Source organism: Puma concolor, chromosome D3 (genome assembly GCF_028749965.1).
Source record: "Puma concolor isolate L17-30 chromosome D3, mPumCon1.1.hap2, whole genome shotgun sequence".
NCBI lineage: Eukaryota > Metazoa > Chordata > Mammalia > Carnivora > Felidae > Puma > Puma concolor.
In genome coordinates this window covers 10,312,057-10,324,824 of record NC_141678.1, presented here as the reverse complement: position 1 = coordinate 10,324,824, position 12,768 = coordinate 10,312,057, and the positions used below count along the sequence as shown (strand labels likewise).

General features: G+C 44.0%; 1 protein-coding gene across 2 annotated transcripts in view; it reads right to left on the bottom strand.

Annotated features, from left to right (window-relative positions):
* Positions 1-932: 932 nt before the first annotated feature.
* PTPN11 (protein tyrosine phosphatase non-receptor type 11) overlaps positions 933-12,768 on the bottom strand; it is an 80,392-nt gene continuing 68,556 nt past the window's right edge. For both annotated transcript variants that reach the window (XM_086681736.1, XM_025933483.2), the window contains exons 14-16: positions 7,785-7,897; positions 5,865-5,966; positions 933-4,962 (exon numbers count right to left, since the gene is read on the bottom strand). In XM_086681736.1, coding sequence (XP_086537862.1) covers positions 5,897-5,966; positions 7,785-7,897 — 183 coding nt within the window. In that variant the 3' untranslated portion in view covers positions 933-4,962; positions 5,865-5,896. The remainder of the gene's footprint in view (positions 4,963-5,864; positions 5,967-7,784; positions 7,898-12,768) is intronic.

Sequence of the window (12,768 nt, the reverse complement as noted above, 5' to 3'; positions counted from 1 at the left end):
GGTTCTTTTATGACATGTGAAGGACAAGATCCTGCCACCGCCTCTAATTAAGGTACAAACCAGGATCTCGGGAAGGATGATGGGGAATGAGGCGTCTGCAGGCCGACAGAGCACTCGGCACCCCCTCCGAGACCCTAGAGGGTAAACACCACCGTAGCACGGAAGTCCTCGGTCCGTGGAAAGCTACCTTCCTGAGGGACAGACACCGGAGCCGCTCTTCAAAATCCTCATCACCTGGAACCGGCTGTCCAGCCTAATCGGGCTTTCCTGCCTCGTCTCGGCAGCCTGCTCGCACCCCAGGTAGAATTACTGCCTCCGGCCCCCTACAAGGCCTGGTTCCCATGAGAACGTCACCACCGGGAGGGTGGCTTCTATGTCCTCGTCTGGCACTGCAGAGGGGCTCCCTATGTTTTGAATGGCTGGTGGATTGGTCTCACTGAGGAAACCGGCTCAGTCGGAAGAGCGTGCGACTCCTGATCTCCCCGGGTCATGAGTTCGAGCCCCGTGTTGGGTGTAGAGATAAATACATACACTTAATTTAAAAAAATAAAAAATAAGTCAAGGGAAGAGCTGGTGTCCTGTGGCACATAATTTACTCCCATGAGCCTCCTTTGCCATCTGTACTCCGTACGTCCACCCAGGATCATTTACATTCAGTTTGTACGTTTCCTAACCATTACCCAGTGTATTTTACAGACATACTTTCTATTTGTTACTTGGAAGTTCTTGCAAACAGAATTCCCTGTCTCCCAAAGCCATTCAGAGTGGGCACTCAATAAATGCTTGAGGAACAGACTCATGCATTCTGTTTCCCAAGTTACCCTCTAGGTAAGAGCTGGTAAATGTCGGCATATAGCCAGTGTAAGAGATTGGCCTATAATCTCAGTTTTTCCCGGACATTTCTGATGCAGTAAATGACAAATATACCATAATATAAGAAAATGGTTTTATTCCTAATTTTTAGTTTCCATACAGTTTACAAATACACGTTTACTCTGATAATACAGCTTTGCAACTAGTAACGCAGTTGAACTAACACCCATAAATACAGGTGGGGAGACCATTAACATCCACTAATGTTTCTCTACATAAACTATTCTTTTCATGTCATTTTTTTTTAAACAATTGCAAATAGACTACATAATACGTGGGCAAAAAGGCAATTAAGTGAATCTCTTGAAACACTAAATGTATAATAAACAGTGCATATTATCAACATTTACATGATTCACATCAAAATGATGACATCCTAAAACGTATTCCTTTTAAAGGATAGATTTATCAATAAAATATTACATATCTTTTAATACTCTGGTACAATACTTCATATACTGCAGGAAAATTAAATGTAGGTCTAGTCATCAGCTTAAAAAAGGATCCTTTTCTATTAGCTTTTATTAATAAAAGAATCACAATTATGTCATAAATAAACAGGCAAATTATTAATTACATGATTTGAGGTTTAGGATGAAAACTTGTAGAAATTAGTTTGATATACAGTAAAGTTATACAACACACTAAAACCAACTGTTTAATATTTCTGCCTTGTGTGAACTGCCCATAGTGAAAAAAGAACAAACTTTCTAATGATGGAAGATAGAATAAACTAGGTTTTGGAACCTATTTTTCAAGAGCAGGAGGGAGAAAGATTTCAACAGAATTACGGGCTAATACAGATCCTGATAAAGGCATCTTGAAATCAGGGAGGCCATGTGCTTGCTATATAAACCGTGAATCCCCCAACAACATACAGAAAACAGAAACTGTACCAGGAGCGCACTTAACGTCTACAGTCTAAGTTTCCCTTATGGATTAATAAGCTACAACAAAACACAATTGCATACCTTTCCACCTTCCCCTGAACTAGAAATAACCCAGGATGTTATATTAGTTCTTCAGATCCCCAGTAAAATAACCCCTAAAAAATAATCTTGATAATCTTCTTGGCTGTTGCAAAGCCACTAGGCTCCGTGAAGAACCTACAAACACCAAGAAAGTCATACATGTCTTTTCTCATCCCCATTTAGCCGCATCTGAAGAGGGTAAGAGGGAGAGAGGATCATAATTTTCAGGAGGGCCACACACTGGATATGAGGTGTCTTTTTACTTGCTTAAAAAAAAGCTATTAAGACTCTGAAATTTGGCTTTTTAAAAAAAACCTTAATGCCAAGTGTCAGATAATTTCTTCACCCCAAATATAAAACCCTATCCTATGCTGATAATTTTAAAATCCTCAACCAGCTATGGGATATTGTGCAAATTTAACGTCTACCGGCAACCCAGAAGCAGACTAAACACCTGTATCTATCACACCTACTTTCCGGGTAACCCGGTTCAACCAAGCATGGACTGCTCTGGCCCCGGGCCCTTCAACTTCCTCACACACCACCTCTTTGGAACTTTCACGTCCACACTTTTTAACGGCTGTACCTCAAGCGCCCCACGTCTTCACAGCTCTCTCTTCCCGATACCATCTCGTGGAGAGTGATCTCATCTGAGAACCTCCCATCACCTCTCACCAAACACGTAACAGACCTCAGCAACCTAGGGACTATCGCAATCTTGTCTTGGCCTAAGTTTACATAACATGATGCTTTGCGGACTTCGTGGAGGGAAATCTAAGTGAAGTCAGTGTCCTGTAACAAACGAAGCCAGCCGAGACCAAGGGTTTCTGTTCCAAGTACAAAACAACTTAATCTTAAGCTACAGGCAGAGACGTTAATGCAGCAGGTATACGTGTACCATCGAACCCTTGTATGCTGGTGAAAGACTTTGCCCCCAAAGTCCAGAGTCTAAGCTATACCACAAAATCAAGGCAAAGGAGAACAATTCAATGTGGCGGTGCAATGGAAAGAACAGGATTCAAGATCCTTGTTGCAAACACTGAACTGGAATCTCTTTCTTTACAGGCTTGACAGGAAGACAGTCGTCACTGACATTCCTCTGATGAGGTAATGACCTCTGAGCCACACCTGTGTTCTAAAGCAATGCTAGGTTCGAGGGACAGGGGACCCGAGGGGGGTGGGGTCGATGCGCATTCTGTCTGCGAAAGTGGCAGCGGAGGCTCTTCCCAAACTTCCTCAGGGTTTTACGGGAGGTAAAGACCTCAGGAAGGAAGTACTACTGGGGCCGGACCTAGTCCTTCCTTTCGGGAGCCAGAGCAAGAAGAATCTGAGTTAAGGAGACGGTCACCTAATGGCAAAGCTGCCGTGTCACTTCATCATCTTTACGAGGTCAACCAATGATACTTTAATTGAAATACACTCACTGGATGATGATTCAACACGAGGCAGAGAGGACGTCTTTGGAGAAGGCACTTCAGGTAGAACGGTAGCAAATCTCACTGCTTGGTTAAAACAAAAATGAGCGACTGCCGATGCGATCTGATCAGAGGCCTCGTTAGGAGGCCCCCGCTTTGCCGCAGCCTGGCCGAAACCACCGGCGTGGAGAGGGCACCACAGTCGCCTCCCTCTGTGGGCGCCACGGTGACGGGGTGGTTCTGCCCCCTAAACACACCCATCCTTACGAGACCGGTCTCCCCAAGTGATGGTTCAGAAAATATGCTCAGAGCCAGCAGAAATGGTTCAGGAAGCTTCTAGAAGGCCCTCTGTCCTTCTCTTTGACTTCCAGCTTACACAGGCTATTATACGCAGCTTCAATTTCCCAACGTCACCAGCAGCTTCTACTTTCGCTAACTGCTGCCGTCTTCCCGTGGCACTGACTCTGACATTCGGTTACTCTGGCCCCCCCCGCCGTGAATCACACCTCAGCTTCATGCTCTCGTGCCATCCCCTCTTCCTGACTCTGGGCTGGGCCCGTGACTTGCTCCAATCAACAAGGGGCAGTAGAAGTTCTGGGTTGAAGTCTTAAGAAGGTCTGGCAACTACTGCCTTATAGCCTGGGGAGCTCTGAGCTGCCACGTAAGCGGTCCAGCTACCCTGCTGGCCAGGCCACTTGGGGCGGCCACATGGAGGAGAGGCCAGAGGACCTGCAGAGAGAGGCCCAGCCACCCCAATGTCTCGGCCAACCTGCTGACCGCACGGGCAACACCAGCGAGAGCACGGGAACAGCTCGACTGAGCCCGGCCCAGGCTAAAGACCAGTGAGGAAGGGGAAAAAAAAAAGAGAATTGTTTCAAGCCATTTCGTTTCGGGAGGGTTTGTCACCGACAATCCATAAGCACAACACTGCCTGGTTGTCCACAGATGCGGTTTGTTTTTTTTTTTTTTCCTGAACACAAGACAATCACTCAAATGAAAAGAAAACATGACAAACATTTCCCACCACATCCTTCTCAGTCAACAGGCTGAATGGTAATTGGTCATCTGCTACGAAGAAAACACACCTTCTATCCTAAGTCTCCATGATTCTTTTTTCCCGTGATTTTTTTAATGGCAATGCAAAAGTAGACAGATTGTCGACTTCCGACAGTCTGGGGGCACTGGCTTTAATTATCATTTAGCCAAAAAAAGAGGCCATCAAATGAATTACCCACTGCTGGATAAGCAATGATACCTGAACCTGTTCTCACTCCCACGGGATGCTGTTACCTTTCCCAAAACGTTTTTCCTCTTACAAGCGCTCCGTCATCCCCCACAAAGAGAAAAACGATTGAGTTTTTAAGATTATAAAAAGGGGAAAAAAATGCCAAGAAGTAGAATTTGAATCACCATCATCTGCCAAATACAGAGCACAATTTAACTGCTTCCTCAATTTAAAATAAAATTCTATAAACCAGAACAGTGTCTACATTGTAGAGATGATTTCTTCGGATGTGAGGAAATGGGTAACTGGTAATCAGGTATTGTTGAGTTAGAATACAGTGGTCTTTAAATGGTTTTGAATTTTGTCTGTCCAAAGGTAGTCGGCCACGACACAAGCCTTCCAAGTTCAAATTCATTCTTTGCAGAAACTTTCTTGCATCTGTTCTTGATGTTTTTAGGGAGAGGGTGAAAGTCCACATCTGGGGAAGAAATAAGTGAGAATTTTTAAGGAGCATGCATCTAAAAGTCTCTCAAGGCATTAAACCATTTTAAAGTAGATTTAAAGCTTTTAAGTGTACTACCCATTAAAATGGAAGTTTCAACATGCAATATGGAAACTGAGCTGCCAACACACATCACACACCTGGGTCGCCATCTACAAAGGTGACCGGCAGGGAAGAGACAGACAAGGGAGAGCAGTTCCCAGTGGCAGAGCTGGAAGGGATGTGGAGGTGAGCAGGGCGGGGGCCCGGGGAGGCCAGCGCCCTGTGTCGCACAGCCAATTGGGGGCCAAGGGGGGATGAGAACCCGGGCGTCCTGACTCCAACCATCCGGACCTGTGTCCCCCCCCCCCCAATTCCCGGGCCCCCAGAGATCATCTCCGGGCACAGCTCGGGTAAACCAACTCTAATACAAGTGCAAACAATGGGACACCTGATCACCAACAGCAACCATCCCTGAGTACTGAGTGCCAGCTCTGCTCCTCACAGAATTAACTCTGCATTTGGCTTCAATCCTTAATGAACTCTAAAATAAATCCAGCTGAGAGAAAAGAAGTTTAGGAAGAGAAAAAAGAGGCTGGTTTGTAAAACTCAACGATGGTACATTTTGCTAGAACACTCACAAATTAGCCGCCTGCTTAAAAATGCCACAAGGATAGAAACAACTGGGGAGCACTTCCATTTAAATACCTATTTCTGGGGTGCCTGGGTGGCTCAGTCAGTTAGGTATCCGACTTCAGGTTAGGTCATGATCTTGCAGTTGGTGGGTTCGAGCCCCGCGTCGGATTCTGTGTCTCCCTCTCCCTCTGCCCCTCCCCCACTCATGTCTGTCTCTCTCTCCCTCTCTCAAAAATAAATAAACATTAAAAAAATTTAAATACCGATTTCTGTACTGAAGTCTTGATGGGTCTTCTCATCTGAAACTTTTCTGCTGCTGCATCAGACCTACGTTTTCATAGACTCTGGCATTATCTTCTCTCATTCTGTAAAGAAAAAAAAAGCATCAATAAAAAGGCAGACCATGCCCTCCAAGCTTACGTGGCATTTACAAAGCACATCACATACCACATTCTTTGGGGACCAGGTATGGTGCAGACACAGCCCCCAGGAGCTAACATTCTAAGACGGGCTGTAAGCCATAAACATACAGCAACATCAAGCTAGAAGTGAAATAAGAGCCTTGAGTCCCTGTGCTCTCTGGGGCTGGAGGAAAACAAGCTGTCTTCCCTGAGGGCAGAGCAAAGGAGGCTTGTATGATGATGAGGCCTTTAAGTAAGACCTTGAAGCACGGAGACGTGTGCACATAGAAAGGACAGGTATTAAATTCAAGCAGAGGGATCTCTTGGGCAAGAGACCCAAGAAAGGCAGGAGCAGTGTGGTAGGGACTATCCTTCCATTCAGCCCGGATCCAGCTACGAGATGGGGAACAGTAAGGGTGAGGCTCAGTGGTGGTTTTGGGACCTGGGATGAAGGGCCAGCACATCAGAGGCCAGACTCCATCCTGCTGAGCAGGGAATGGAAATCAGAGCAGTCCAAGGGGATGGGGGACCCAGTCGCTGTGGGTGTCAGCCTGGGCAGGACAAGACAAAATGAGCAGAAGGGGCCCAGGGCCCGGGGTATCCTGGGTCTGCGCCCTACAAGGAATACGATGGGAACAGAGAGGCAGAGGACCTGTTGCACAGGAAGGCCAGTGGTAAAGGGATCGTCAGAGTTAACGTGTTCTGCCATTACTCAGGGAAAGCTTTCGGGCAAGGACAGAGCCCTGATGTGCCAGTGCTGCTGCAAATGACTGCAGGTAGCAATTTAAAATATCAGCCTTCCCCATCAGTCCACTGGGGAAGGAAAAAGCAGGCAGAAGGAAGGGGCGACTTGGTGGAGAGAATGCTTTCGCTGTATAATTTCATTTCGATGTTAACTACAAGCCAAATGTAAATACAAGCCTCATATTTGCTATCTAAAACGTTTATACAGAGTATTAAAGTCAGCAGGGGTTTAAAAATCCACATCAGAAGCAAACAGAGAGAAGACTCTTGGGGGAAAATAAAAAGTAAATGTTATACCAGAGACCGACTTCAGAATATACAGAAGAACAATAACTTACAACTGCTGTTCACATAATCGATTTAACAAATGTTTTCCTAACACGTTTTTAGCTTAAACAAGGGGTGGGCACAGTTTTTCTGTAAAGGATCTGAGGGTAAACAATTTCATTTCTGCAGGCCATACTCAGTCTTGGGCATATGATAGTCTTTGCAACGCCTTTTTGTTGTTGTTTTTTAATATAACCTTTTAAAAACCATTCATGAGCTGTGCAAACACAGGCCATGGGCAGAATTTGGCCTGGGGGTTGTAGTTTGCGGACTCCTGGTTTAAAAGCCCAAAGTAGATTTCTGTTGTCTGCAGACTGTGGAAAATTAGCAGAACATGGCAGCCCTGAAACATTAATAGTTTATTCACTTTTACTTAGCAAAGAGTCTCAACGCGTCAAAAGGGGCGTTACTTACCTTTGCTGTCGATCATTAACAACAGGTGTTATCTCCACCCCGTCAAAAGAAAGATTCAATGTTCTCAGAGAACACCACCTGCTACACTTACAGCTTCAAATAGTCATAGGCAGTGTACCAATCAGCTTGCAGTTTGCGTAAATTAAAATTTTGTTTAGAAAGCTGATACACTCGCGAATCGGTTGGGCAACAACAATGTGCACCCATGACAAGCATGTGCTGCAGAGACCTGTTGTTTTTTAAGCTTTTCTGCAGGACTGTATTCAGGCAGAAAGGATTTCCTTCATTCCTACTTACTCTGCGCAGGATGGTGTTGGAGTACAAGGCGGGAGGGGACTCTGATCTCCACTTGTCTGGTCCGTGAGAGAATACTTAATATTTGTATATTCGTGCCCTTTCCTCTTGCTTTTCTGAAAGGTGAAGATTGCATAAATGAGGAACTGGAATGTTTTAAAGGAATAAAGAAGCAAAGGTGGCATTTCACCAGACAGATGGGCAGACAGGCGGAACCCTGCATACTGGTAGGCTGACCAAATGTTAGGGAATTCACCTCCCCGGTGTAAATGCACCATACAAGTGAAAAATACTTTTGAACCTTACAATTCAAAAGCACAGAGTCATGCATTAACAACTCACACTACCAAAACCAACTGTATCTATTTCTGAGCTAAGAGAGAATTCACACTTTCTTTGCCACCTTAACATCTAATCATTTCATAGTTCGCTTGCAACATTTTTAATGATTCTGAGAGAAACAGTCGGCAAAAGAGCTCTAGAAATAAATTCACTACAGGTAAAAACGGCACACAGGTACAAAAGGCAGTAGCTCTCTTAATAGAAACAATCACACGCCTTATCGTACCTTTCCTGCCTCCCACCCCCACCCAGGGAAAGACCCTGGCGCTTTAAAACTTTATTTTGGGTTCCAATGATACTCTTGGAAAAAAAAAAAAAAATTGGCAAAGAAAACCAGTAAAATATAATCTCATCTCAGATGCAGAGCGAACTATATTTGGTAGGAGTCCCAGTTAGATGATTTATCACTCTTCGTTCCTAAATTCACCTAGAAACAACCGATTCTGAAAATCTAACTCACCAAGTTGTCATCATTATATAATGTTGCCTTCGTTCGAGGATTATTCAAGAAAAACAGCAAATATCAGAAAGGGTACCCACATCAAATAGTGACGTACAGCAGTGACTTTCATTTGCCGCCAGTGAGAGGGTAAACTGGGGCACAATTAATCAGAACTGGAAGTACTAATCAGTATCTAGTAATAATAAGAATACATCCCTACAAGGCCGCCTGGGTGGCTCAGTTGGTTAAGCGTCCAACTCTTGGTTTCAGGCCAAGTCATGATCTCACAGTTTCGTGAGTTCGAGCCCCACGTCAGGCTCTGCGCACTCACAGAGCCTGCTTGGGATTCTCCATCTCCCTCTCTCTCTCTCTGCCCCTCCCCTGCTCACACTCTCTCTGTCAATAAATAAACAAACAAACAAACTATATCCTACAATCTTGAACATCTGCTTCTTGGGAAACCCATACACATAAGCCTAAAAGAGCTATACAAGGATGTCCAGTGACATGTTGTTCTTAATAATGTCTACAACAAGAGAACGAATCAACGTGATATACTCATACCATGAAATAATATGCAACAGTGAAGAGGCACAACAGAAAGAAAGACTGTGTGTGTGTGTGTGTGTGTGTGTGTGTGTGTGTGTGTGTGTGTGTCAAAACAGGCTTCATAATCAATGGTAACTGGAAAAACACAAATTATAGAACAATGAAACAGTATGATCTTATGTGATTAAACATTCTAAATATATGAAACAGTGTTATCTATTGTGTATAGACTATTGGTATTTGTATCGTAAAATATAAAAAAAGACTACAAGCCCAGCAATTGCCCTGGGGTTCCGAGGCGTGCACTTGGGGCTGACAGCTGTACCTGCCGCATTTGATTGCTGTTATAAAAGAAAAAACAAAACAAAACTTGGAAGAAATAGGATAAAGCAAAACGGATGATTATAGATATACTACTATTATTTAAAATTTTTGAATAAAACATAAAACAAGTTTAAATCCACTGGTGAAGTGTCTTCTTGCTCTCCTGACTCAGAACTTACACCCAAACAACAGCTAATAAAAAGTAGAAAATCTTATTTGACATACAAGAATTGTTACAACTCCAACCTATAGAGTATAAAGCATCTCATCCCGTGTGAACTTGGGACCAACGTACAAACGAAGCTGGACAGCCTGAAAGATTCACTGACTCTTCACAGAAAAGGCTTGACGTTGGCAGGAAGCTGGCTGCTTGTTGGCCACCACTTCCTCGTGCTGTCTGCAACCGTGTGCAAAAGGAAATGTCCTAAAGGGCAATAGGGTGACAGGATGCAAAGTGCCCGGGCCCTCGGATGACCTCGGATGACCTTGGACGAGCAGAGTTGCCCACTTCCTCCCCAGCTGCCTGCCAACTCGGATTTTTACGTTAGAAGAGAAATCAGCTTCTATCTTATTTAAGCCACTATTACTCAGCCTGTTGAAGCAGCCCAACCAATTTATTAACTGATCAAGCAGCCATTACACATCTTAGAATCTAGGGAAGAAGTTGCAAAAAAGATATCCAAACAGAAAATTTCTCTACATAGTATTTTAATGCTTTGAACAAATGTTTTTAAAAATCTAAAGGCTGGGGCACCTGGGTGCCTCAGCCGGTTGAGAGTCCGACTTTGGCTCAGGTCATGATCTCATGGCTGGTGAGTTCAAGTCCCACATTGGGCTCGCAGAGGTCAGCACAGAGCCCTGCATCAGCTCCTCTGTCCTCCTCTCTCTCTGCCCCTCCCCACCTAGCACTCTCTCTCTCTCAAAAATAAACCTTTAAAAAAAAAATCTAAAGGCCTTGAAAAGCAGTCACAGATTTTCAGCACTGCAATAATGACTTACACAAGAAACAATCTTTTAAAAGATATAATTTAAAATAAAATATTAAGTGGAAGACTTGAAAGAGAACGGCTCTTATTTTAAAACTTATTCTGGGGGCACCTGGGTGGCTCAGTCGGTTGAGTGTCTGACTCCTGGTTTCGGTTTAGGTCATGACCTCATTCGGCTCAGGTCATGAGTTCAAGTCCCACATTGGGCTCCACACTGACAGTGAGGGGCCTGCTTGGGATTCTCTCTCTCCCTCTCTCTCTGCTCCTCCCTGACTTGTGCTCTGTCTTTCAAAATAAACAAATAAAAAATTTAAATATGCAATCAATAACCTGAAGCATAAGCTTGCTTTCTACTCAACACATTTTTTTTTAATTGTGGTAAACGAAAAACAACATATGATAAGATACATGCTCTTGGGCAAAATTTTGAGTGTACACAGTACTGTCCAGTATATGTTCTTTTTTTTTTTAATGTTTTTATTTATCTTTTTGAGACAGAGTCAGAGCATGAGCGGGGGAGGGACAGAGAGCGAGGGAGACACAGAATCGGAAGCAGGCTCCAGGCTCTGAGCTGTCAGCACAGAGCCCAACACCGGGCTTGAACTCATGAACCAATAAGATCATGACCTGAGCCGAAGTCGGCTGACTGAGCCCCCCAGGCACCCTGAGAATACGCTCTTGATGTGCAGCAGGTCTCTAGAACTTTTTCATCTTATATGACTGAAACTATCTACCCACTGAACAGCAACCTCCATTTCTGCCTCCCTTCTACTATCTTTTTTTCATGTTTTATTTATTTATTTTGAGAGAGAGAGAGAGAGAGAATGAGAATGAGAATGATAATCCTAAGCAGGCTCTGTGCTGTCAGTGCAGAGCCCGACTCAGGGCTCAATCTCATGAACCGTGGGATCATGACCTGAACTGAAATCAAGAGTAGGGCGCTTAACCAACTGAGCCACCCAGGCGCCCCTCTCTACTACTTTCTTGAAAAAAAAAAAAAATCAGTATTTCTACATAAAGTGATTACAAAAGAATTTTCTAACAGGGAATAATTAATAGAAATGGGACAGGAATTATTTCAATGAATTAAGTGGCTCAAGGAAAAGCATAAAAATGTTGGAGCTTCTCAGGCTTATTTAGAAAGAACAAGAAATAAAACTGATCCATAAATCAGTTGAGTTTATTTCTTAGTACTGTGACGGCCCAGGCTGTCCTTATAGAACAAGAAAAATTCTCAAGGGATTGGGGTAGTTTTGGTTTTGGGGGGTTGGAGAGTTTCAGAGTCTTAAAAGACGATCTGAAATTGATCTATCCTTCACCTAAATTCAATGACACAGCATAGTTATACCAAACCTTCTGTAATATTTATAATAAATCTTATAGCCTTGCCAGCTGACACACAGTCAAGGTTGAGAGGAGGGTTCAACCACAAGTCTCTAAAATCATCTGGCATTAAATATCTTGCCATATGAAGTAAATCCAGTGAATTCTTTAACTTTAAGTTACAAAAAAGCCCCGGACTCCTGGCTAGCTCTTGGTATCAGGGTCGTGAGTTTGAGCCCCACAGTGGGCATAAAAAAAAAAAAAACAAAGAAAAGAAAATTAAAGGGGCACCTGGGTGGCTCAGTCGGTTAAGCATCCGATGTCAGCTCAGGTCATAATCTCACGGTTAGTGAGTTTGGGCCCCACATCAGGCTCTGTGCTATCAGCTCGGAGCCCACTTTGGATCCTCTGTCTCCCTCTCTCTCTCTCTGCCCCTCCCCCACTTGCTCTCTCTCAAAAATAAACATTAAAAAATATTTTTTTAATTAAGAAAAAAAATTAAGACTATGAAATAAAGCATATATCAATTTACCCAAAAAAAGCCCAAAAGCCAGGAGTAGGAAGAAAGGGGCAAATGAAAATGCTCTTGTCTAAGTTACAGAGCAACAAGATACTTGTGCAGAATGTTCTGAGCTCAAATGTCAGGATTACAAACACCTTGACTCCTGCCCACATCTCATCACAAAATCTTACCGGTTCTGCTTCTCTTTGTGCTGACCATTAGCCCCCACTGTCCTGTCCAAACCGTCATCAGCTCTCACCTACACTGGTCCCCCTTGCAACTGCTTGAGCCCAGAGCCCACAGCCCACACCCACTCCTCACTCTCAAGCCAGGGCCCTATTTTCAAAACGAGGACCTTTTTATGTCACTCCCCTGCTTCAAAATCCTTGGTGACGTCCCATTCCCCTCGGGATAAAGTCTAAAATCTTTAATATGCCCTGCAAGCCCCAAGCTCTCAAAATCAGATCTCTGCTTACGTTCCCAATCCCACCCATGACACCCCCGGCCCCCACCCAACTC